Source organism: Tachyglossus aculeatus, chromosome 23 (genome assembly GCF_015852505.1).
Source record: "Tachyglossus aculeatus isolate mTacAcu1 chromosome 23, mTacAcu1.pri, whole genome shotgun sequence".
NCBI lineage: Eukaryota > Metazoa > Chordata > Mammalia > Monotremata > Tachyglossidae > Tachyglossus > Tachyglossus aculeatus.
The window spans coordinates 4,309,054-4,335,633 of NC_052088.1; the positions used below are offsets into that span (position 1 = coordinate 4,309,054).

At 51.1% G+C, this 26,580-nt stretch overlaps 1 protein-coding gene across 3 annotated transcripts in view; it reads right to left on the reverse strand.

The window, feature by feature from the left end:
- PLEKHG3 (pleckstrin homology and RhoGEF domain containing G3) overlaps nt 1–26,580 on the reverse strand; it is a 39,660-nt gene that overhangs the window by 7,698 nt on the left and 5,382 nt on the right. For 2 of the 3 annotated variants that reach the window (XM_038765700.1, XM_038765698.1), the window contains exons 1-12: nt 21,610–21,713; nt 6,911–7,297; nt 5,643–5,740; nt 3,579–3,648; nt 3,176–3,222; nt 2,917–3,067; nt 2,681–2,809; nt 2,212–2,394; nt 1,897–1,989; nt 1,288–1,374; nt 899–932; nt 504–593 (exon numbers count right to left, since the gene is read on the reverse strand). In XM_038765700.1, coding sequence (XP_038621628.1) covers nt 504–593; nt 899–932; nt 1,288–1,374; nt 1,897–1,989; nt 2,212–2,394; nt 2,681–2,809; nt 2,917–3,067; nt 3,176–3,222; nt 3,579–3,648; nt 5,643–5,740; nt 6,911–7,258 — 1,330 coding nt within the window. In that variant the 5' untranslated portion in view covers nt 7,259–7,297; nt 21,610–21,713. Of the gene's footprint in view, nt 1–503; nt 594–898; nt 933–1,287; nt 1,375–1,896; nt 1,990–2,211; nt 2,395–2,680; nt 2,810–2,916; nt 3,068–3,175; nt 3,223–3,578; nt 3,649–5,642; nt 5,741–6,910; nt 7,298–21,609; nt 21,714–26,580 lie in introns of those variants that run through there. The other variant, XM_038765699.1, reaches the window with a different exon arrangement.

The following is a 26,580-nucleotide window of genomic DNA, read 5'->3' on the forward strand; positions in this document are numbered from 1 at the left end:
TTCCTTTAATAATAACAATAATGATGGCATTTGTTAAGCGCTTCCTATGTGCAAAGCACTAAGCGCTGAATAGATGAGGAAACCAAGGCACAAAAAAGTAAAGTGACTGGCCTAAGGTCACACAGCAGACAAGTGACAGAGCCCAGATTAGAAGCCAAGTCCTCTGACTCTAAGGCTCAGGCTCTTTCCACTACACCCCACTGCTCCCCACTGACCCAAAGGGCCACCTCACTCTCATGACCTAGCCTTGCTCTGTGGCCCAGGGAGAGGCGTGTAGGTAATGCCCACCACTTCCCATATGGAGCCCACACGATCAGGTGGCCAACGGGCAGAGGCCTCCAGGGCCGGCCACTGGAAACGGCAGAGCCTAAGTCGAGACGGTGCCAGTAAAGGGCTCGGCAGGACTAGGACCCCATCGACCGACTGCGAGGCCCAGGTGCATCTCCCTGATGCCCACCCATCCAGGCGCCTCTGGGGCTGGATCCCATATGCCCTGCCCGTACCGGACCGTCGGCGCCCCTGGCAACCTTTCAGCGGCGCCTCGTCCATCGCTTTCTTCAGTCTATCCGGGCTGTATTGGTATCGCGTGGGGTCTGCAAAGGGAAGACGAAATGAGCTCTGACATCCCCTCTCTCGCTTCCCTCCATTCTGCCTCAAGACAGCCCAGAGCACCAGCCCCAGACCATAACCCAGCGGCTGCTCCACAACCCAGTGGCTATTCTGGCTCCGTGGGCTGGGGGTCCTAAGCAACTGGGACAGTGGGACCACCACGGGGGTCAGAGAGGCCCCTGCCCATCTCCTCATAGACTGACAAAGAGACGGGAGGGTAGACAGAGGGAGACACAAATGGGGAAAGAAGGAAACACCCGTAGGGCAGGGGGACAGGAGGCACGCTTACAGTAGGAGTCCATCTCCAATATGGCTTCCTTAACCTGGAAAGAAAAGAGCAGGATGGCTCAGTTAGTGTCCAGGACTGCTCCACTCTGCTCCCAACAGTTGTCTGGGATGCTGGGAGGGGAAAGTAGCACAGAACCCACTGGACCAAACACTGCCACCACCTCAACGGGAGGGCAGCCCTCAGCGGAGGTCCTGAGACCTCTCCACCTCCTCTGGGTTTCTCCATTTCTCACACGGCATCCTCTCCAATCCCTCCTCCGGCCTCCCTCCAGCTCCTTTCCTCAGCGTGCACGTGGGGAACGGTTTCCCTTCCCCTCCTCCCAGCGACCGCAACCTCGGCCCCGGACCTCTAACCCCGACCCGCTGCAGCCCCGGGCCCCGCAGACTCGCCTTCTGGGGGATGGTGGTGTGGTGATTCTCCAGGATAAGCCTCTTGATGTGGTGAGTCCACCCCCGTTTCTCATCCGCTGATTTGGCCTGCAGGGAGATTTAGAGCTGGACCATCAGACCGTGAGCTCCTCTACGGCAGGAGGCATGTGTTTTATGTGTATTGTACTCTCCCAGGCGCCCAGCCCGGCATTTGGCACATAATAATAATAATGGCATTTATTAAGCGCTTACTTTGTGCAAAGCACTGTTCTAAGCGCTGGGGAGGTTACAAGCTGATCATGTTGTCCCACGGGGGGCTCACAGTTTTAATCCCCATTTTACAGATGAGGTAACTGAGGCACAGAGAAGTTAAGTGACTTGCCCAAAGTCACGCAGCTGACAGTTGGCGGAGCCGCGATTCAAACCCATGATCTCTGACTCCAAAGCCCGTGCTCTTTCCACTGAGCCATGCTGCTCCTCTTGGTTTTCCTGCTTCTCTCTTCACAAGGTGACACGCACTTAATACCACTGAATGACCCAGACTGTGGCCTCCGGGAACACGTCCTGCCTGATGTAGCCACCGCATGTAGCCAGACTCTTTCCTTCCCTTCCTCCCAGCTCGCTCCTCACCTGGATGGTGTACTGCTGCTTGTTGTGCTTGTAGTGGGTTACGGTGAAGCACAGAGACTCCCTGGTGCTCTCGATCAGCATGAGGGACGAGCACTGATAGGGCGAGAGACAGCGGTCAGGGCCGGCCATGGCAAAGCCAGCTTTTCTGCCGGGGCCCAGGGGCTGACGGGGTGTCCTTAGCCTCAGAAATCTGGGGCCAGCTCGGGGAAGCAGACTGGAGGTGGCGGCTCCTCGCCGAGCCTTGGCACCCTCTAAAACAGGAATGCGTGGGATGGAGGGGAGGGGGGAGAGGTGCACGGAGCGGGATCTGCTCACCGGGATGTGGGTCTTGTAGACAAAGTGATCACCCCGCTTCTTGGTGATGAGCAGCGCCTTGTCGAACAGGAAAAAGGTCCGCTCGTTCCGCACCCGGTGGACGCGAAAGGTGCCCTCCAACACCAGTTCCCCGTAGGTGGTCAGGTCCGGCCCCTTCCAGTTGATCAGCAGCGACTGGATCTCCTGTAGAGGCAGAGGTGGCCGCCCCCTCAGGGATCAGCGCCCATCACCCATCCTGGGGTGGGCACTGAGCTATGGGGTCCTCATGCAGTCAGAGGCAAGAGTGGAGAAGACGGCACTCAGGGCAGAAGTAGCTGGGCACGCTGCCCTGGTAAGACCCCAAACCTGCTCAGAAGATGCTGTTGGACGGGATTTGGGGCCAGCCTCAGGCTTCCCACCCTGGCTTCCCTTCTCTTCACCCACCTGTTCCCAGGCTCTCCCCGCAACCCCAAGATACCGTCCTCGATACCTGGAGGCGGACAGCTTGCTCGTGTTTCCTCTTCATGTCATTGATGTACCAGGCTACACAGGTCATGGTGTAGATCGCAAATTCCACCACCTCGAAGCCCTCCTCCTTGCCAAAATGTTTCGCGATTTCCTGGGCGGAGAGAAAACTCTCCTGGATCCCCACACTCCTCCCCGTCAGCCGGGGGAGCCCCCCTGAACCCTGCCATCCTCCAGCCACCAGGCCGGGGAGGGGGTTACCTGGAGGAGCAGGTGGTACTTCAGGATCCTCTGGACGGGTTTCAGCAGGTAGGAGCCCAGCGGCAACGAGTGCTGCAGCAGTTCCTGCCGGTCCCGGAAAAACTTGGCCTGGTGCTTCTCTCTCATGCATTCAGTCAGAGCGGCCACCGAGCTGAGAGGCATCGGGAGAGGCTGTCCCCTCTGGCCTCGGCCAAAGGGGCAGTCCGCCGTCGGCCTGACCTCCCCTTTTCCCTCCCTTTCACATCCCCGGGTTACTCACTTGGGGTAATTGGTGCAGTACTGAGTGTAAATGTCAAACTCTTCGCTCTGATGGGGAGAGAGAGAGGACAGTCTTCAAACGTGTTCCGATATCGCTCCTCCCTTCCCCTTTTCATGCAGATTCCTTCCTCTACCCAATGCAACCTCAACCCTCCACCCTATGCCAGGGAGCTCTCTGCTGGCCACCACCCCAGCCCTCTTTCTTGGTCTCCCTTTGCTCTATCCTAGCCAGGCATCACCCACCTCTTCAGGGGGAAGGGATGGAACGAAAACACAGAGCGAGGGAGAGCCTTTAGAGACCTCGGGGGAGAGGGCCTTCAAACCCGCCTCTTCCGAGCCCACTCCCACTTGACCATCCCGAGGGGTAACTGTGGGGTCAAGGACCACTCCGCCCTCCATCTTACCCTGTCCACGAAGCAGTAGGCCACTGCCACCGGGTCCCCGTTGCAGCCATCCAGGTCCTTAAGAAGCTGGCTGGACGAGAAGAGAGCAGGGATCATTCCCAGATTCCAATCCACCTCTGCTACTGAAGGGTGGCCTCCACAGGGTCCTCCCAAGCCTCGATGCCCCCCACTCTTCCTTGCAGACACTCTCAGCTTTGTGGACATGCCGTGTGGCCCGAGGGGCTTCCACACCCGCCCTCACGAGCCTTGCCCCCCAGGCCACCCACCACAAAGGGGGCAGGCAACACGGCACAGGGGAGTGGGGGGAGGAGGAAGGGAGAGGGAACGTGTGGGCAGCAAGCAGGATGGGCGAGGGGATACCGTTACCCACCTCCCGGAGGGCTCACCTCTCCAGCGCTAGCAAAGAGTCAAACACACAAAGGGAGAGGTTAAAGGAAGAAGAGAAAGCACAGGGAGACAGGGCTGAAAGGACGACAGAGCCAGGCCAGGCCCGGGTCATTCTCGGGCCCAGGGACCCTGCACGTTATCCCAGGAACCAAGCTCCCGGCAACCCTATCCCTGCTTCTCCAGACACAATTCCCTCTTCCCACTCCACGCAGTCTTCCCTGAACCCTTGGTCCACAGAGCAGTCAGTGTTCCTGCTCCACTTCCCTACCCCAACCTACCCATCATCTTCCTGTCCCCTTCCTTTCAGGCAGCTCAGTTTTTCCTGTCTCTTGCCTTCCTCACCAGGTGTTCTCTGGACCAGGGAGACAGGCCCTGCCAGATGAATCCTCTTTTCCCTGAGCTAGCCTCCAACTCCTTCCCTCCCCTAGGGGTACCCAAGCACTGCAAGGATTCTGCAGTTGTGTGTTATATGGCAGGGATGAGGAGGGAATTATTTATAATAATAATAATAATAACAACAACAATACTTGTTAAAGTGTTCAAGCACTGGGGTAATCAAGTAATCATGATAATCAGGCCGGACACACGGGAAATTATTTGAGTTGAAAGTCACTTCAGTTTGAGCAAGCTGCAAAATTTGGCTGCAAACAGCAACTATTTGGTGTTCACAACACACCTCAATAAAACTGTCATAGTATTAACTGTATAAAGACCCTTGAAGTTGCACACCTACTGTGTTTGGGAGAAACGTTTTTTTATTTTCCTATGTATCGCTGATACTGGACATAGTTGTGGCCCGGGCAAATTGTGTTGTAAAGAGCTCCCGGGCCGGCTCCCTGACTCCTTAGCAGTCAAGAAATGAGTAGAAGAAAGAGATGGAGGGTGAGGTGGCAGGAGGGCGGGGAGGAGATTAGGAGGAGGTGAGGAAAGGGAGAGGTAACCACAGTGATGATCTCTCTCTCTCTCTCTCTCTCTCTCTCTCACACACACACACACACACACACACACACACACACACACACACACACACACAGAGTAAAAAGCACTTTATCCCTAGGCACAAGTCATTCTTAGGCTCTTCCCTCAGCTCAGAGGCCCTCCAGCTCCTGCACTTCTTAATCTCTATCTCCACTTAGACTTAGCCCAGCAGTCTCCTCTAGCTCAGGGACCTCTCGGATTTCGAGGGCCATTATCCCGCCCCACCTTCTCACATCCGAGACTGTCTCCAACGCAGGGCAACTACCCAGATCAATCAATCAATCATATTTATTGAGCGCTTACTGTGTGCAGAGCACTGTACTAAGCGCTTGGGAAGTACAAGTTGGCAACATATAGAGACAGTCCCTACCCAACAGTGGGCTCACAGTCTAGAAGGGGGAGACAGAGAACAAAACCAAACATATTAACAAAATAAAATAAATAGAATAGATATGTACAAGTAAAATAAATATGTACAAACATATATACAGATCCCGTGGGCACCCTAGCAGGGAACATGCTCCTCACTGAGGTGGGAGAGGCTGCCTAGAGCAAAGACCCTCCGGGCTGTAAAATGGACAGGAGAGGTTCCTGGCAGGGAAGGAGGAGTTGGGCTCTTTGTCCAACTCCGCGGCATCATCTCCTGCCCAGCAGAGCCCTGCGGGATCTGGAAGGGGCTGGCTTCTGCCCGCCACTCACCTGTTCAGTTCATAGATGTTTTCAATGTTCCCAAAGAGTGCGCTGACCTGCTCCGGCTTCAGCAGGCCTGGCGTGTCAATGATCTTCAACAGGTAATCCTGGCGGGAAAGGGAGAGGGGTCAGACAGGCATCAGGGGGATGCTGCCAGGGCAAACGCAGAGAGGCTCGTTCCTGCGTCCGCCCCTCCTTTGCCCCCCGGACCCGGCCACTGCACGAGGAGCCCCTCACCAGGAAAGCTGGAGACTGATCAAACCCCATCGCCCCTCCTCCCTCCCCACCAGCCCCAGGACAATCCCTTTGCTCCCCAGAAATCCACAACTAGCTTTTTTTTTAAAATAGTATTTGTTAAACGCTTACTGTGCGTCAAACACGATTCTCAGCGCTGGGGTACAGATACAAGTGAATTAGGTTGGATGCAGTCCCTGTCCCACATGGGGCTCACAGTCTAAGTGGAAAGGATAATGGGAGAACTCTCTCTTCCTACTTTCAAAGCCCTACTGAGAGCTCACCTCCTCCACGAGGCCTTCCCAGACTGAGCCCCCTCCTTCCTCTCCCCCTCCTCCCCCCATCCCCCCCGCGTTACCTCCTTCCCCTCCCCACAGCACCTGTATATATGTATATGTTTGTTCGTATTTATTACTCTATTTATTTATATTTATATCTATCTATTTATTTATAATATATTTATATTTATTTATTTTATTTGTACATATCTATTCTACTTATTTTATTTTGTTAATATGTTTTGTTTTGTTGTCTGTCTCCCCCTTCTAGACTGTGAGCCCGCTGTTGGGTAGGGACCGTCTCCATATGTTGCCAACTTGTTCTTCCCAAGCGCTTAGTACAGTGCTCTGCACACAGTAAGCGCTCAACAAATACAATTGAATGAACGAATGAACGGAGGCACAGAGAAGTTAAATGACTTGCCCAAAGTCACACAGCAAGCATCTGGCAGAGTCGGCATTGGAACCCAGGTCCTCTGACCCCAGGCCGTCGCCTTTCCCACTAGGCCAGGGTGTGAATCCTGCCCGACAACCTGATTCGGGCAACGGGGAGATGAAAGGTCAAGGAGAAATGCCCGAATCAGTTGCTCCGGTGTTTTCTAGTCTAGCCTCGGTCCATACCACCCTTCGGCCACGATGCTCGGGGAATGGACCGTTCTCTGGGGAAGCGCCTGGTGCCCCCTCACCAGAGACCTGCGTCCCAGGTCCGAGCCTTCCCACCCCACGAGGGGTGAGACCGCCCGCTGAGGGCGAGGAACAGCTCACCTCCACGATGCTGCGCAGGTCCTGGACGTACATCCGCTCCGTCTCCACGATCTCCCGCACGACCCGGCCCAGGTAGCTGTGCTGGTTGTCCCCAGCGGGGGCCCGAAAGGCCAAGGGGGAGAAGGACGGGCCTCCCTGTCCGTTCAGCCAACTGCCGGCGCTGTTGTTGCTGTTGAGGTGCGGGAGGCTGCGCGGGGCGCCCTCCCCACCTTCGGGTCCCGGCTCCCCACCCCCGGGCTCCTCCATGGCCCGGCTGTCGCGCGATGAGCCCGACGAGGAGGCGGTGGAGGTCAGGCTGGCGGGGCGTTCTTGGGTCGAGTCAGGATGGAGGGAGGCTGAGACGGGCATCCTGTCATCCCTGCCTGCTGGCAAAGTTGCTGGGAGACTCTGTGGGGGGGAAGAGGAGAAAGTGGAGTTCAAGCATGATGATGATCAGTGGCTACCAATCAATCTGCGCATCAGGCAGAAACTCCTCACCCTGGGCTTCAAGGCTGTCCATCCCCTCGCCCCCTCCTACCTCACCTCCCTTCTCTCCTTCTCCAGCCCACCCCGCACCCTCTGCTCCTCTGCCGCTAATCTCCTCACCGTGCCTCGTTCTCGCCTGTCCCGCCATCGACCCCCGGCCCACGTCATCCCCCGGGCCTGGAATGCCCTCCCTCTGCCCATCCGCCAAGCTAGCTCTCTTCCTCCCTTCAAGGCCCTACTGAGAGCTCACCTCCTCCAGGAGGCCTTCCCAGACTGAGCCCCTTCCTTCCTCTCCCCCTTGTCCCCCCCTACATCCCCCTCATCTTACCTCCTTCCCTTCCCCACAGCACCTGTATGTATGTTTGTACATATTTATTACTCTATTTATTTTACTTGTACATATCTATTCTATTTATTTTATTTTGGTAGTATGTTTGGTTTTGTTCTCTGTCTCCCCTTTTTAGACTGTGAGCCCACTGTTGGGTAGGGACTGTCTCTATATGTTGCCAACTTGTACTTCCCAAGCGCTTAGTACAGTGCTCTGCACACAGTAAATGCTCAATAAATACGATTGATTGATTGATTGATGATGGCATTTCGTTCAGCACATACTAGGTACTAAGCACAGTTCTAAGCGCTGAGCCCACATGGGGCTCACGGCCTTAATCCCCATTTTACAGATGAGGTAACCGAGGCAAGGAGAAGTTAAGTGACTTTCCCAAGGTCACACGGCAGACAAGCGGCAGAGCCGGGATTAGAACCCACGTCCTCTGATCTCCAAGCCCGTGCTCTTGCCACTAGGCCATGCTATTTCTCTAACACGGAAGGGGGATCCATCCTGAACACCTTCCGAGTCCCAGGTGCTGCCAGCTTCAAGGTCTGAGAAGACACACAGACTGGAGACTTCAGAGAAACAAGCTCTCTCCCAAATGGAAGAGCCATAGGGTGGCAGCCATTAGATGCAACGACAGAAAGCTGCTCAGGGGAGAAGCTAAACAGGCACGATGCTTCCCCTTCAGGAGCTCTTGATGTCAGTTTTTCCTCCTCTGACAATATTTGATTAATTAATTGGGTTATTTGTTACACACTTACTACGTACCAGGCACTGCACTAAGTGCTAGGGTGGATATAAGCAAATCAAGCTGGGCACTGTCCCTGTTCCATACTGATATAAATACACCCTCAACCTTCCAATCACACCAGCCCCAAAGTCCTGTCCCACGTTATTTTAAGTAAGGATTCATCGGGCCTCCCAGCTGGGTTACACACATTTTGGTGGCAGGAGCCTCGTCACCTCAAAGCTGTGCAAGCCCTCTAGAAATCCAGTACAATGGGGCGGGGATAAGAATAAGGAGGGGAGGGATGGGATTTGCCAACCTTTGGTGAATTCACAAGCAATCCCGAAAAACGGCCTAAAACTGGGGTGCCATCAGCAAAATCTGTAAAAATATTCCAATACCAGGGGACAAATGTGGCCGGCCTACTGGCGGGGGAGCAGCAGGAAGAATTTTGTCAGCTTGGCACCTCGGGCCTCGGTTGCCGGGGCAACGGCAGAAAACCAAAATCTCCACTTCCAAGAAGGATGGCAGAGGGAGTTCTTGTGCCACCCACCCCTGCCTCTCTCACCCACCCTGCCCACCCAAGGGAAGTGGGCACTACGGATTTCAGCTACACTGGCTCCTCCCCGCCCAGCTGAGGAGGAAGGAAGTCACCTGATGCAACTCCTGCTGCCTCCCTCCCATCCTCCCCCTCTTCCTCCTCCTCCCTGCTCCCTAGATCCAGCTGTGAGCTCCCACCGCCATCAAATTCCCAAACTTGGGTCATGCACCTCCTCTTCTTCCCACCTTTCAGGGTCCTGGTACGCCCACCCCCAACCTGTTTATATTACTACTACTAATAATAATAATAATTGTGGTATTTGTTAAGTGCTTACAATATGTCAGGCACTGTACTAAGTGCTGGGGTGTATACAGGCAAATAAGGTTGGCCACAATCTCTGTGCCACATGGGGCTCACAGTCTTAATCCCCATTTTATAGATGAGGAATCTGAGTCACAGAGATAATAATAATAATAATGGTACTTATTAAGCACTTACTAAGTGCAAAGCACTGTTCTAAGCGCAGGGGAAGTTACAAGTTTATCAGGTTGTCCCACGGGGGGCTCACAGTCTTCAGCCCCATTTCACATATGAGGTAACTGAGGCCCAGAGAAGTTAAGTTACTCTAAGTTAAGTTACTCTATTTATTTATTTTCCTTGTACATATCTATTCTATTTATTTTATTTTGTTAGTATGTTTGGTTTTGTTCTCTGTCTTCCCCTTTTAGACTGTGAGCCCACTGTTGGGTAGGGACTGTCTCTATATGTTGCCAACTTGTACTTCCCAAGCGCTTAGTACAGTGCTCTGCACACAGTAAGCACTCAATAAATACGACTGATTAAGTGACTTGCCCAAAGTCACACAGCAGACAAGTGGCGGAGCCAGGATTTGAACCCATGACCTTTGATTCCAAAGCCCTGCTCGTTCCACTGAGCCACGCTGCTTCTCTGTAAAGCAGCTGTGAAGTGACTCACCCAAGGACCCACAGTAGACAAGTGGCAGAGTCAGGATTAGAACCCAGGTCCTTCTGACTCTCAGGCCTGTCCTCTCTCCATGAGGCCATGCTGTTTTTTCAAGTTAGGCAGCAGGGGCTGGGTCACTTCTCTGGGCCTCAGTTACCTCATCTGTAAAATGGGGATAAAGACTGTGGGCCCCATGTGGGACAGGGACATATCCAACCCAGTTTGCTTGTAATAATAATGATGGCATTTATTAAGCACTTACTATGTGCAAAGCATTGTTCTTAGTGCTGGGGAGATTACAAGGTGATCAGGTTGTCCCACGGGGGGGCTCAAAGTCTTCATCCCCATTTTACAGATGAGGAACGGAGGCACAGAGAAGTGAAGTGACTTGCCCAAAGTCATATAGCTGACAATTGGCAGAGCTGGGATTTGAACCCATGGACTCTGACTCCAAAGCCCAGGCTCTTTCCACTGAGCCACGCTGCTTAAGTGACTTGCCCAAAGTCACACAGCTGACAATTGGCGGAGCCGGGATTTGAACCCATGAACTCTGACTCCAGAGCCTGTGCCCTTTCCACTGAGCCACGTGGCTTAAGTGACTTGCCCAAAGTCACACAGCTGACAATTGGCGGAGTTGGGATTTGAACCCATGACCTCTGACTCCAAAGCCCGTGCTCTTTCCACTGAGCAACGCTGCTTCTCTACCCCAGCACTTAGTACAGTGCCTGCACATAGTAAGTGTTTAACAAATACCATAATTATTATTATTACTGTCCAACGGCAGGCATAGGAGAGGAGGTAGAGAGGATGGGGATAATGAGAGAGACAAGAGGGGAAAGGGATATTCTTTTTCTCTCCCCTTCCTTTCCTCACTTTCTACCACCTCTCCTCCCCACAACTCTCCCCTTTCCTTTTCTTCCCTTCCTTCCCCTTTCCCACCTCCTCTTTCTCCTTTCTTCTTCCCTTTTCCCTCTCATTTCCCTTCTCTCTTCCCCCCTTCTTAACACTTTTTCCTCCTGTTCCCCAGGCAGTTGGCCTGAGGGAGAATAATATAACATGAAAAGCAGTGTGACAGTGGAAAGCGCACAGGCCTGGGAGTTGGAGGATGTGGGTTCTAATCCCTGCTCTACCATTTGTCTGCTGCACTCATTCATTCATTCAATCGTATTTATTGAGCGCTTACTGTGTGCAGAGCACTGTACTAAGCGCTTGGGAAGTACAAGTTGGCAACCTACAGAGACGGTCCCTACCCAACAACAAGCTCACAGTCTAGAAGGGGGAGACAGACAACAAACCTTGGGCCAGCTGCTCAACTGCTCTGTGCCTCAGTTACCTCATCTGTAAAATGAGGATTAAGTCTGGGAGCCCCAAATGGGATAACCCGATTACCTTGTATCTACCCCAGTACTTAGAACAGTGCTTGGCACGCAGTAAGTGCTTAACAAATACCATTATTATTAATAATAATAATAATAATAAACAGACACATTCCCTACCCACAATGAGCTTACAGTCTTGAGCATAGTCCCCAATATCCCTGCATCTCCCAGCCTGGGTTAGCATGCTCTGCAGAGCTCTGTCCACGCTGGCTCTCAACACCACCTAAATATGGGCCCAAATAGATGCCACAAACTCCTACCCAATTACCATTGTACATTAGGTAAAATTATGTTAGTAAAAAAATTTGAAATTCAGTCATTTTTTTTTCAAGCTGGCTGAAGTGAGCAACCACGGGGGTTGGGGGACTCTCCGGGATGTGTCCGGGACCCCACGCCAATTCTGCTTTAAAATCACAAGCAGGACGAACCATTCTAACTATTTATTAAGCACTTACTGTGTGAAGAGCACTTGGGAAGGGACAATACAACAATAAACAGTTACATTCCCTGCCCACAATGAGCTCACAGTCAGGGATGGGGTGGGGGGCAGGGAGAGAACAGACATCAACACAAATAAATTAAATTACAGATCTATACATAAGGGCTGTGGGGCTGGGGGCGAGGGGAGAGTAAAGGGAGCAAGTCAGGGTGATGTGGAAGGGAGTGGGAGATGAGGAAAAATGGGGCTTAGTCTGGGAAGGCTTCTTGGAGGAAATGGGCCTTTAAATAAGGCTTTGAGTTGGGGGAGAGTAATTTTCTGTCAGATTTGAGGAGGGAGCGTGTTCCAGGCCACAGGCAGGATGTGGGCCAGGCACAGTGATCAAAGCACACTGAGAAGGATAGCACAAGAGGAGTGGAGTATGTGGGCTGGATTGTAGAGAAGCGAGATGTGATAGGAAGGGGTAAGGTGATGGAGTGCTTTAAAGCCAATGGTGAGGAGTTTTTGTTTGATATGGAGGTGGATGGGCAAACGCTGGATATTTTGGGGGAGGGGGGTGACATTCATTCATTCAATAGTATTTATTGAGCGCTTACTGTGTGCAGAGCACTGTACTAAGCGCTTGGGAAGTACAAGTCGGCAACATATAGAGACGGTCCCTACCCAACAGCGGGCTCACAGTCTAGAAGGGGGAGACAGACAGACAAGTGGAGTCAGCATGGTCTTGAAGAAGTACACTAGACTAAAATATGATCTGCACTAAAAAAAAGCATTTTTAAAACTTGGCAAAAAAGGCAAAGAAGGTATTATGCGTGAGGTAAAAAAACAAACAGTATTACACTAAATGAATGGGCAACTGGTAACTAATGCACATTTTAGTTCGCTGTGAAGTTTTGATCATATTTACAAAGGTACATTAAAACCAGAATGGGGCACCTGCATCAATGGCCACCTTAAATCACCAACGTTGAGTTCCCACTGTTCAACTGTCACCTAGTTTTTTCACATTTGCTAGTTTAAGTCATTAAAAATGAATATACACAGGCAGAATATAAAATTAGACAACTTGGAAGTGTAAAATTGATGTTTCAATTAAAAAACCCCACAGCATAATAAAAGTTTTACCTCTGATCAAATATTAAATCGGATCTCAGGGCCCCGCTCGCAACTGCTGGTTCGGTGGCCTACGTTTTATCGTTCTGTCTAAGGGTGCGGAAGGCTAACACACTAGGCTTTTGTGTGAACCAAGGACATGTCCTGAACATTCGGGGTGATGGGCAGGGCTGGCTCCCCTGGACGGCACTTCCCCCCCGCCCGCTGGAGAGCAGATGCTGCTCGAGCTGGGTTCTGGCCCAGTCACTGCCAACACCCTCTCGGAGAAACAGGATTAACCGTTTGGAGAACGAGCTTCCAGCCCCGCTCCTGAGCCCCAGGTATTTGGGTGCGGCCGGGCTAAATGGCAGACCGGACCATGCCTGTGGGGCTAAAGTTCTGCATCTCCGTTAGGTGCACTCACGTCTCTAGAATATGTGAAATGTAAGCTCCGAGCCGGACATGCCCAGCGGCCTGCAGTTCCCGTTCCCCGAGTGGGCGTCGGCTGGTTGAGGGAGGGCACTGATCCGGGCACAGCTCCCAGGCCTCGGCCTACGCGGGGAACACATGCGTCAAGCTGAAGCCAAACCGAGGCCAATTCGGGAACTGGCTCAGAAGCTAGGGCCAGGAGAGAGCAGCAAAAAACACCAGGGAGCAGAAAACAAAGGTGAACCACTAAATAATAACAATCGTATTTGTTAAGCGCTTACTATGTGCCAAGCACTGTTCTAAGCACTGGGGTAGATACAAGGTGATCGGGTTGTCCCACGTGGGGCTCACAATCTTAATCCCCATTTTACAGATGGGGTAACAGGCGTAGAGAAGTTAAGTGACTTGCCCAAAGTCACACAGCTGATAAGTAGCGGAGCCGGGATTAGAACCCATGACCTCTAACTCCCAAAGCCATGCTCTTTCCACTAAGCCTCACCGCCTAAACATTCACTTCGGAGGAGGGTGGAGGAAACCTTGTGGAGAGGGAAACACACACGGATGAAGAGAGAAAAGCTCAGCTGGAGCGCAGGGACGGATACTAATTTAGGAAGGTTTTTAGACTGTAAACTCATTATGGGCAAGGCAACTGTCTGCTAATTACTCTCCCAAGCGCTTAGTACAGTGCTCTGCACATAGTAAGCACTCAATACCACTGATTGATTGACTTCTGAACCTGGATCCTGCAGCTCAGGGAGTGAGACGGAATCGGGGGGAATTTGCGTTTTGTGACTGATTTGGATTTTATGTTCCTCCGATCCTGTCCGGATGTCACAAACTGAAGCAAGCATACCAACATCCATTGCTGCTGATAATTTTACTTAACAGGGAGAACCTGTGTGTCCGGGGTTCTGGATCCCATCCCTCCCGAGGGAGGAGCGGAGGATCCAAAAACCTTTCCCCGTACAGCTCTCATCCCCTGCAAGTGTGGAGCCGGATGAGATGGTGAATCCCCAAGGATCCCCACCCCTTGAGAGAGGAGCTGTAATTAAGTCCCGGGGCGATGGTGCTGAATTATCGGGGTAATCTCAGCCCACTCAGGTGGGGAAATATTCCCAGGGGAGGGTGGAAAGCTGGGGACCTGGAGGTGACAATGAACGTCAATGGTTTGGGCTGGGGAAACTCCCAGCAGCAGGCAGTGCGGCTGAGCCCATGAAAGGAGGAATCGCCAGGGTATAGCCAGCCATTGTGAAACAGATGTCCCAACTCACAGTGGACACATGTACTGCCTCGCATGGGCAAGCGTGTGCACGAACAGTTACACACCCATTCACACGGGACCCTCCTTGAAATCTCCTTGGCTCTCTACAGTCGATTTCTAGAAATCCCAGAAAGGTGCAATGCTGGAGTCCCCTTTTTTATTGCTATAATAATAATGATAGTACGTGTTCAATGCTTACTATGTGCCAAGCATTATTCTAAGCACTGGGGTAGACACAAGGTAATCAGGTTGTCCCATGTGGGGCTCACAGTCTTAATCTCCATTTTACAGATGAGGTAACTGAGGCACAGAAAAGGAACCACGCTGCTTGGTATCCGCTAGCACACACCCCATAGCCCTAGGGGAGATTCAAGGCTATGAGACTGAAAACAGTCTCTGTCCCACACAGGGCTCACAATCAATCTTCCCCCCATTTTACAGATAAAGAAACTGAGTCCCAGAGAGGATAAGTGACTTGCCCAAAGTCCAGTGACAGAGCTGAGATGGGCCCAGGATCCATTCCAAGCTCTGCTCCTGATTCCCGTGTAAACTTTGGCACTCTGTGCCTCAGTTTCTCCATCTTGTAAAACAGAGGGAGAGTCAGTAGAAGGGGCAGAGGGGGCAAAAGGCGGAGAAGGAAAGGGGGTGAGGTACCAAATATCTGACTTGGAGTTTCTTGGAAGGAAGAACACCGCGCCCCAGTTCATATCAAATGCTATCATTTTCAAAACCCTCCTTAAAAGTCACCTCTTCCAGATGTCATTCCCTGTTTATCTCCTCTGCTCCGCACAATCTTCCTGGTTATGCTGCTTTATCATTCACCTCCTCACTCCTGCTTTTATCGGCTTGTTTGCTAATCGCCTACGTCTTATCATTATGTTCTCCATCCTCCATCTCTAGCGTATACTGATCTGGCCCCAAGTGTGACTCACGGTCCTGTGGAGCCAGTGTGAAACAGCCAAGAGTGAGGGGAGGGAAGCCAGGTGACTGGGCTGCCAGTCTAGGAATGTCTGCTGGGGCCGGGCCATCGGCGGTAAAGGTTTCTGACCGAAGAACCGCGGGAAGTATCTCGCAAGGGAGACAGGCTCAGCAGGAATTCAGAAAACAGCTAGGTAACACTAACGGCGAAGGCTGAAGCGGTTACCTTAGCAATGACTGCCGGTCCATGGCTACTAAGGAGGTTCCCCTGGTGACACCTTGCTGACCTGTGGCACAGTGCTTTGCACATAGTAAGCACTTAATAAATTCATTCATTCAATTGTATTTATTGAGTGCTTACTGTGTGCAGAGCACTGTACTAAGCGCTTGGGAAGTACAAGTCAGCAACATATAGAGACGGTCACTACCCAACAGTGGGCTCACAGGACATGAGGACATGAGTGGGGTCATGGAGAGTTCATGGGGTCACTATTTATTTTACTTGTACATATTACTGTTCTATTTATTTTCATTCATTCATTCAATCGTATTTATTGAGCGCTTATTGTGTGCAGAGCACTGTACTAAGCACTTCGGAAGTAATAAATGATATTATTATTATTATTATTATTATGGTAAGATGGGCAACTTAGGACAGAAACAGGATTTGTACTTAAAATTACTACACAAAACTTCAAAAGCAGGGGCTACTCCTGAGTGTACCGATCCCTCAGGGATCTGTCCACTTACTGTCAGCTCCCAGCATGGTAATAATAATAATAACGATGGTATGCGTTAAGCGCTTATTGTGTGTCAAGCAGACCAGCCCGGGGCCACCCAACTGACCTGTGGCTTTCTACCACATGGGTGGCAGGAGCAGGCCAGGATGAAATTACTAGCATTCTGGACAGCAGAAGGGAGAGAGAGCTTTGGCTTCGGCGAATCCTCTGAAAAATCAGGCTGGACTGGATTCACTCCCAAGTCCTCTATGCCCGACTCACTAAAAGTACCTCTAAGCCCACTGAGAGTATCTGCTAGGCCAGCTGGAGCTGGCTATCAATCAGCGGTATTTATTGAGCGCTTTACAGTCCTTCGAGAACATCCATGGGGCAGAAGGAGAGCCGAGGGTCTTTTGGTTGCTATGGCAATAATGCAGGCATTTATTGAACACTTTTCAATGGACCAAAATACCGTGCCTAGAGCCAGGTTGGAAAACAAGGTAATAAATCAGGCACAGCCCTTGTCCCACATGGGGGCTTACAATCTAAGTATCCCCCATATTACAGATGATAGAGGTCCAGAGAGGTTAAGTGATTTGCCCAAGGTCACACAGAGGGCCAGTAGCTGAGCAGGGATTGGAACCTATGTCTCCAGACTCCCAGTCCCACACCCACAGTCCCACAGTCCATGCTCTGCTGCTTGGGAAAAGAGGCCTGCATTGATGATGATGATGGTATTTGTTAAGCGCTATGTGCCAAGCACTGTTCTAAGCACTGGGAGTTGATACAAGGCAATCAGGTTGCCCCATTTTACAGATGAGGTAACTGAGGCGTAGAGAAGTTAAGTGACTTGCCCAAAGTCACACAACTGGTAAGTGGCAGAGCTGGGATTAGAACGCACAACCTAACTCCCAAGCCCGTGCTCTTTCCACTAAGCCATGGAAAGAAAGCCACCGGACATCCTTGCACACTCTCCTCTTGCAGGAACCAGTTAGGTGAACTTCTGCCAGGAGCCCCTGAGTCCAAATGGATCAAAGGTGTGCCTGGGGCAATGACCACCATTAGGAAGGTCAGAAACAGCTGCTGATCCGAAGAAATGCCTTAGATCAGGGCCAGGGAAGCAGCAGAGCCCTGCCACACCAGAGTGACACAATGGAAGACGGGCAGCAGCTCTGAGGAGGAGAAAGGGGCAGGGCCGACGCTTCCCGGCACTGTTTCACAGCTAGGCCCCGGGCACCTCCTGGAGCTGCCCAGGGGCTACAGCAATGGCACCCAGACGACTCCCTTGTGTTCGTGGGGAAGGGGGTGAAATCTGTGCCCCAAAGATCGCTCCAGCTCCTCTCAGGATGGGAGTGAATTTCTCCTCCATTTCAGAAGCCTTGGCCAAGAAGGATCCAAAAGTAACAACTGCACACTCAACCCCATGGCCTCGCCTTACTCTGGGGGGACAGGGGACGGGGCCTGAAGGTGGACAGCCATGGCTCCACCTGGATGGAGGCTAAAAGCCTCGGTCACCCAGGAAATCGGGCAGCTGGAAGGAAGTACCCGAGGGTGTTCAGGGGAAATTGCAAGGCAGTAAGGGGAGACTTATTCCCCAGCGGGCAAACCCACCCAAGCAGCTGAGAACATAAACATCTGCGCCGTAGGGCTACCCAGCTCAGTCCCAGGGAATACATTCTGCCTTCTCTCAGCCTCACTTCAAAGGGGGAGACAGCTTTCCCTTCAAGGTCCAGGGAACCGTTCAATCTGTTTAACCTGAAGGAGGGAGGGGGCCCGGGAGCAGGGGGTGGGTGTGAGAAGATTGAAGAAACCATGGAAAAACGAAAGCAGAAGAAAACCTGGGGATGTAGGGCTACCAGGCTGTACTTCCTCCCCTAGACTTCCCATCCTCTTGACTGGAAAATATTCTCCCTTCCCAAAACCTTTTTTTTTTTTTAAATCAGCATGACCTCTGCCTTTCAGAGAGCCTCAGGGAAGTTCACCTAACTGGTTCCTGCTGGGGGAGAGGGTGCAAGGATGTCCGAAGGGCGGGGGCGGACCCGGTGAGGGAGCGGGAGCCGGCCCCTGCTCGGGTCACCTTGTCGGGCTGACTGTATCAGTGCCTTGTTCTGAGGTCACCTGACTGGGCGTGAGGTGGGGAACTGGGGAATGCACGGACTGGAAAAGTCCAGTTTGGAGGGTTTCCTACAGTGTCGGATTCCAAGGAATCACTGGGTTGGTGCAGGAATTAAGTCACTCCACGAAAGCGCCTCTTGGCTAATTCAGACCTATCCCGGGTCCTTTACAACACCCTCTCTGTGTCTGATACTCAGGCCACTAGAGAAGCAGCGTGGCTCAGTGGAAAGAGCACGGGCTTGGGAGTCACAGGTCATGGGTTCTAATCTCGGCTCCCCCACTTGTCAGCTGTGTGACTTTGGGCAAGTCACTTAACTTCTCTGGGCCTCAGTTACCTCATCTGTAAAATGGGGATTAAGACTGTGAGCCCCCTGTGGGACAACCTGATCACCTTATATCCCCCCAGGGCTTCGAACAGTGCTTTGCACATAGTAAGCGCTTAACAAATACCATCATTATTATTATTATTATTATTGTTACAACTGATTTCTGGCAGGGTTCGAGGGCAGAAACCCAGGAGTCTATAAACTCCCCAAACCCTGAATTCTGGGGATAAATGCAAAGTGTCTCCACTAGAAAACACTAATCCAGTCCAGCAGGAGGAATCCTGGGAGCCGAATGATCAAAGGCCAATAAATCACCGAGATCAAACAATCAGAGGCTGCCGTCATGGCAGGGGAGGTTCCCCAAAGAACCCCCTGCTTGGAATGGCCAAGGGCAGACACCAGAGGGGAGCAAAAAATGTTTCTAAAGGCCTCTATAGAGGCCTGGGAGTCTGACAAGTCTGGGAGTCAGAGGACCTGAGTTCTAATCCTGACTCTACCGTACTCCTGCTGAATGACCGTTGGCAAGTCAGTTTCCCCATCTGTAAAATGAGGATTGAAAATACTTGTTCTCCCTCATGTCAAATTATCACGTTTTCTCATATTATCTTGTATCTGCCACCGATCTTAACAAATGAGAAGCAATATGGCCTAGTGGATAGAGCACGGGCCCGGGAGTTGGAAGGTCATGCGTTCTAATTGCAGCTCTGTCACTTGTCTGATGTGTGACCTTGGGCAAGTCACAGCTTCTCTGTGCTTCAGTTCCCTCATCTGTAAAATGGGAATTAAGACCGTGAGCCCCAAGTGGGACAGGTACTATGTCCAATCCAATTATCTTGTTACCTACCCCAGTACTTAGAACAGTGCCTGGCACATAGTAAGTGCTTAAATGCCATTATTATTATCAATAATAATAATAATAAATGCCACTATTATTACCAATAATAATAACGCTTAGGAAAAACTCTAGTTCACAGTGCTTTTGCTCAACTAAGAATGGGCCTCACTGATCTACTGCTCACCGTGGGAGCAGAAATGTAGCAGTGATGGCATTCAGGCGAGAGGGAGAGATTCTGACAAGTCAAGATGGGGGAAGGAATTTACAGTCTTGCCTCTGCTGTGACAAATAATCAGCTTGGTCCTGAGAAATGCAGCCAGCCAGAAGACGGGGAGAGGCAAAAATCTTTGTTTCTGGCCAACATCCAAATGTGAACATTTAAATCAGAGTTTAAATATGCCAAAGTACTGTGTATTTAAACAGACCCTCCATTAGACAAACATTGGAATCATTTATCCAGGCCTTGAATTGAAGGGGCTCTTCCTGGCTCTCAGGCTCTGCCTTTTGGGGCCAGGAGTTCAGGCTACGGCTGTCACTGGCATATGCGGAGGGGAATTGATAAGTAACACTTTGTGAAGCCAAGATAAAAGAATCAGCCAACCTCTGCTGACTGAGAAGAGGCAGAGGGTCTCTCTCTTTCTGCCAGGAATGCCACGGGTCTTAGGTGAGATAGATGTATTTTAAAAGCAGCCCTGAGCCTCATCTGAGTGAGCTGTAGAAACGCTACCCCTGTTATTCTATCGTACTCTCCCAAGTGTTAACTACAGCACTCTGAACGTGAGCGCACAATAAATACCTTTCATTGATCAACTGACTGCTCACAGGGACGGTGGGCACAGTAGGGGAAGCAGCATGGCATAGTGGCTAGAGCACGGGCCTGGGAATCTGATGGTCATGGGTTCTAATCCCAACTCCACCACTTGTCTGCTGTGTGACCTTGGGCAAGTCTCTTCAGTTCTCTGGGCCTCAGTTACTTCATCTGTAAAATGGGGATTGAGACTGTGAGCCCCACAGGGGACAGGGACTGTGTCCAACACGATTTACTCGTATCCACCCTAGGGCTTAGTACAGTGCCTGGCATATGGAGGCCACTGTTGGGTAGGGACTGTCTCTATATGTTGCCAACTTGTACTTCCCAAGCGCTTAGTACAGTGCTCTGCACACAGTAAGCGCTCAATAAATATGATTGAATGAGTGAATGAGTGAATATAACAAATACCATAATTATCATTATTATTACTATTCAATTAAAGCAAACTCAAGAAGGCAGAATCGACCTGTAACAACTTGGCACATTCACTGCCTCCTCGTTCCACCTCAACAGCCTGCAAGAGGACAGGGGAAGCAGCATGGCCCGGTGGAAAGAGCACCCATCTGGTTGTCAGAGGATCTGGGTTCTAATTCCGATTCTGCCACATGGCTGCTGGGTGACCTTGGGAAAGTCACAACTTCTCTATACCTCAGATTCCTCACCTCTCAAAACAGGACTCAATACCTGTTCTCTCGCCTGCTTAAGACTGTGCTATGGGCAGGGACTGTGCCTGACCAGATGGTTTTATAACTACCCCAGGGTTTGAAAGAAAGCAAGCACTTAAATATTCCAATTATTATTATATGGATTTGGATCCAAGGGAGATCTGTTTGTTGAGTCTAGCACTACAGAGAAGAAAATGTTTCCCCCCCCCGACACTCCCACCATTCTGTTTTAAAGCCAGGCTGCAACTGCAGTCTGGAATACCATGAGTAAAACAAACTTTACATTAACCTCAGCCCACCATAAATTATTTCTCGCCCTGGACCCAGGCAGGTAGTTACACAGGGTTGATTTCCTGGCTCAAGGGAGTAGTCTGCCAAAATGCCTAGCCTCTCCGCTCTGAGCAGCCCCTTGCTGCCTGGCTTCCCGTCCAAAGGGGCCTCGACCAGAGAGAACCTGCGAAGTCCCAACTGCTAAGAAAACCCATCCAACCAGTTCCCGGGGAGGGTGGGCAGTAACTCGCTCCTGAATTCAAAGCCCCAGCCCAGTGTGGGGGCTGCCAAGGTGGGCAGCAATGGGATGGGTCACCTTGCACCACTTAGGAGCAGTGTGTCAGGTTCACGGGGCTTGAGGAGGAGTCACCCAGAGCACTGAGGTCTCGGCAAAGCAGGGCACTGCTACTTACCAAAACGCGGCTGTCACACCTCCCCAGGAAGCAGCCAAGGCAGCACGGCTAATCATCCCCTGCCGCCACCTCCTTCTTCCTGCCCAGCCCTGTATATCCGGTGAAATGGCAGGTTGTTACATGCTGCCGGAGTGGACAGCGGGTGGCTCATTTACCTTTGTGAGTTGGAGCGATTCTGGCCCCAGACCAGGGCAACCAAGAGGACAGGCCCTGCCCTTCACGGCAGGCCCCGCCCTGCCCGTTAAAGTATTCACAACTGAAATCATAAACAGCCTTCCTCCGGGACTTCTGGGAAGAGGAAGCAAAAGTATAGGTGTGAGCTTTAATTCTGCCTCTCCCTAAGCCAAGGACACAGTAGTCCCTGGCCAGGAGTAGCCTTGGCTCACGCAGTCACACACCCTCCAGCAGCACCGCTGGCCACTAGAACAGACAGTCACCTCCGCAGAAGAGCCCGGAACAGCCCAGAGAGGAAATTGGAAGAGCAACAGGCACCCCTCTAGCTGTTGCCCTGCCCCACCACCCCAAAAGAGCTGACTCCCAGGAGGCCAGGATAGGAGCCAGGAATCACTTACACCTTCCCTCCCCATCAGCTCCTGTCTAAGAAGCCCAGATGGAAGGGTGTGATTATTTCTCAGGTGAAAGCGCTAAGCCCCAAGCTTAGAACTAGCTAGTGAGCTTAAAACTGAAGTAAACTGCTGACTCCCATTTTCCCCCACTTTTGGCATGGAGAGAAGAATAAATAAGAATTTAAGCCAGCTACCCCAGAGCTCGTGCCTGTCCAGCTTCCCAGCTGGCCCTATTTGGTTGTGACCCTTGGTCTCCCAGTCTCTCTCCCCCAGGCTGGCAGTCAAGTAGTTAATGGGCTCCCCCTGCCCCCTCTTCTGGATCGCAAAGAGCCACAAACAGGCTCAGAAGTTAAAGAGCAACTACCGCCTCCTGGAAACCTTTTCCATAAATGCCTTATTCAGAAGCAGTTCCACGGGCAAGGCATATTTTCTGCATTTCTCTCATTCCTGATCCTTGGGGCTTTCGGAAGCAGGAAATACGGTTTCCCTTCTCACGTCGTTGTGGTTCCTGAGTGGGTTAGAGGGTCCTGCCTGCTACAGAGCAGCAGGTGAAATAGCCCCAAACACTTTGTTTACATGAAAAACCCTTTGGCAATTAGACAAAGGGGAAGTTAAATACAAAAGCACATGAAGAAAGTCAAATCATTCTATGTTATAACAATACTCACTTATACTAAAACTCCCCAGATCCAAAGACTTCTAAATATGCTACAGGCATTCAGTTTCTCAGCACCCCAGGAGTCAAGAGTGAGGGCAAAAGCAGGGGGACTCAAGTATTGGTATTATTAACCCCAATTTACAGTTGGGGAAACTGAGGTTTAAGGAGTCCATCTGTTGGAATAGGGGCAAGGCAGAAACAGAACGCTTCTTTACTTGTCTTCACCTCTTCACTGATGAGTAATACTCCTGTAACATTTCTCTTCAGTACACCTAGGTGTATGCGTGTGATGGCCTCTGTAATAAAGGCTACTTCTTCAAAATGGAGCCACCTGAGACTCCTAACTAGAAATGAGGAAGCCGTAGAAGAGACAAACAAATTCACACCACACACTCGCTCGCCTGTGCTCCCGAGCACCCTTGGGTTTAAATACCACCTGCCTCTGGTACTTATGTGTCCACACTGGAAACGGGTTTATGCCACCCAAAGGAGCCCACAAGTGCCAAGGGGACTGCAGGAGAAGCCGACAGGTAAGAAGGCATGGACGGCTTTGGCTCCTCCATTTTAGGGAAGGAGCTCCCCAGGGAGGACTCGCTACCTGCCATCATGGTGCTGGCTACTGAAATGTTCAGTGACTTGTGGTAACAATTGTATTTACTAATTGCCTAATGTGTGCAAAGCTCTGTACTAAGCACTGGGAAGAGAGTGGGGGGATGCGATATAGACAAAGTCCCTGAGCCCTAAGGTGAAGAGGGATGAGGTGACAGACCCATAAGGGAAGGAGAAAACACAAGAGCAAATTGGAGACCAGGAGGACAAGAAGCAGGGCGATGTGGCTAGAGGACCAAGGTTTCAAACTCCTTGTGACTCAGTCCAACCGTTAAAAAAGTCCTAGCCATAGCAGAGGCCTTCCTAATGTTCTAACAGTTGATGTGGCCAGGATTTGAGTCCTCCCCGGGCTGTAATTAATGGGAGTACCAATGACACGGGGGTGAACCTGGCCGGCTTCAGTACGTAGCAAGGTAAGTGGTCAACTCAGTGCGGTCACCGGCAGGGTCCACAGCGTGCCTCTTCAACTACTCAAGATGGCCACTCTGGGAACACGAAGTATAATAATAATAATAATGGTATCTGTTAAGCACTTACTATGTGCTAAGCACTATTCTAAGCACTGGAGTTGATACAAGGTAATCGGGTTGGACACAGTCCATGTCCCACATGGGGCTCACAATCTTAATCCCCACTTTACACGTGAGGTAACTAAGGCACAGAGAAGTTAAGAGATTTGCCCAAGGTCACACAGCGGACAAGTGGCGTAGCCGGGATTAGAAACCACATCTTCTGACTCCCAAGCCGTGCTCTTGCCGATATGCCGTGCTGCTTCACATGATCAAGATGGTGTCATTACCAGATCTCATAAAGCTGGCCACCACCCCCCAGCTCCCTCTCAAGTCACACCCGCCTGAGGTCAAGGTGACTCGGGTCAGAAGTCATCACGTTCCAGAGCTCTGTTGGTCTCTGCTCACATCTTGGCTGATGACTCTTCCCATTATATGGAACACAGACCTTTAGAGTTGAGGGTATGTGTGCAGGAAGAGAAGCGATCTCTTTTCTCCCCACAGGAACATTCCCTCTTGGTTTGACGGTGGGGAGAAAGGCCTGTCACTCACACCACTACCAGATGGGAGGCCAAACAGCCGCTTCCAGTTCCACGATGGGAGCCTGGACCTTTCACTCATGTCACTCTTTTTGCAATAAATAAGTAAAGGCCTTTCCTGGCCTACAAGTTTCTATGGTGTCTACTGTCCTAGAAGCCAAGTGAACAGTATAGACCTACCTCTATACTTTACTTCTCCTCCCTCCAGACACAAACTCTGCAGAAATACCACTTCATGTCCATCACCTTGCTTTCCTGCACATCTCCTGGGGTTCACCAAGCTTGGTCCCTACGTCTCTCCAGGCACCTTTCTTCAACCAGATGCCTTGACATGATTAACCTCCTGGGACTACAGTCAACACAGGATAGCTTAACACGAAGAGACTCACTCAGGTCTCTGTCTTTTGGAGAAGGGAGGTGAATCCTTGCCTGGATGTCAGGGAAAGGAATACAGGATCTTGTGTTTTGAACTCTAAGGGGGCCAAGAAATATGTGCCTAGGAGATAAACAATGTCAGTCGGCTCCAGAACTAATAAGTCCTGATCTTTTCCCGTCATCCTACTCATTAAAATACACAAGCCCCAGAACCTACTGACCTACGCAAACCTATCCAGAACAAGCCAAAAAATAAATAGGTGATTTGGGGCGGCAGGGAAGGGGCTAGAAAACTCCCATTTTACTTGATAATAATATTGGTATTCGTTAAGCGCTGCAAGCCAAACACTGTGATAATTAGAAGATAATCAGGTCAGACACATGGGGCTTTTGATATAAAGAGGAGTGTGGCTTAGTGGAAAGAACCTGGGCTTGAGAGTCAGAGGACATGGGTTCTAATCCCAGCTCTGCCACTTGTCTGCTGTGTGACCTTGGGCAAGTCATTTACCTTTTCTGATTCAGTTACCTCATTTGTAAAATGGGTATCGAGACTGTGAGCCCAATGTAGGACAGGGACTGTGTCCAACCCAATTTGTTTGTATCCACTCCAGTGCTTAGTACAGTGACTGGCACATAGTAAGCACTAAACAAATATCATTATTATTAAAGTGGGGAGGGAGAGCAGGTTTTGAATCCCCATTTTACAGAGAAGGAAACTGAGGTACAAAGAAGTGACAGGACTGGCCCAAGGTCACACAGCAGGCAAGTGCAGCATGGCTCAGTGGAAAGAGCATGGGCTTTGGAGTCAGAGGTCTTGGGTTCGAATCCCACTCAGCCACATGCCTGCTATGTGACCTTTGGGCAAGTCACTTCACTTCTCTGAGCCTCAGTTACCTCATCTGTAAAATGGGGATTAAGACTGTGAACCCCACATGGGACAACCTGATCACCTTGTATCCCCCACAGTGCTTAGAACAGTGCTTTGCACATAGTAAGTGCTTAACAAATGCCATCATTATTATTATTATTATTAAGTGGCAGAGCTAGGATTAGAAACCAGGTCCCCCAGGCCTCTGCTCTCTACAATAGGCCACACTAGCCCCTCCACTGGAAAAAACAGTAACTCTAGTCCTTGTTTTATGAAAAATCACGGTCTTGATTTGGTGAGAGGAAAGGCTAACACGCTCTCTGCTCACTGAAGAGGGTAGCCTTCCCACGGCTGCCCTCAGCCTGGACCATCCCATCAAAGGCTCCGCCAGGAGGAATTCCTCCCTTCCCAGCTCCAGCAGATGGCCAAGTTTGGCCATCCTGACTGGACCGGCTAGCTTCTTCCCCAGCTACTAATGCCGGAGGAAACACCACTGGGAGTGGAAAAAGTGTATGTGTGTATGCGCCTTACCTGGGATTATCTGTCCTCCTGGATCCCTCTGCCTTCATCCTCTTACTCTAAAGTAGCCTGTCCTCACTCTAACTGACCTAGATTGCACAGAGCTCTCTCATTTACTCTACGCCCTGAGAGATAGGGCAGAAGCACATAGGCACTCTTCCTGTCCCATGCCCCTCTGCATCGTCCCCTCCCTTGGCTTCCTGCATCCCTCCTCACCACCACACACTCCCTAGAATCCTTTTCCACCCACAGAGTCCTCCAGTGCCGAATAAGGGTCAGCAGGGAGAACCACTGGTAACTTCCCCTCCCTCTGCACTGGGGAGAGAGG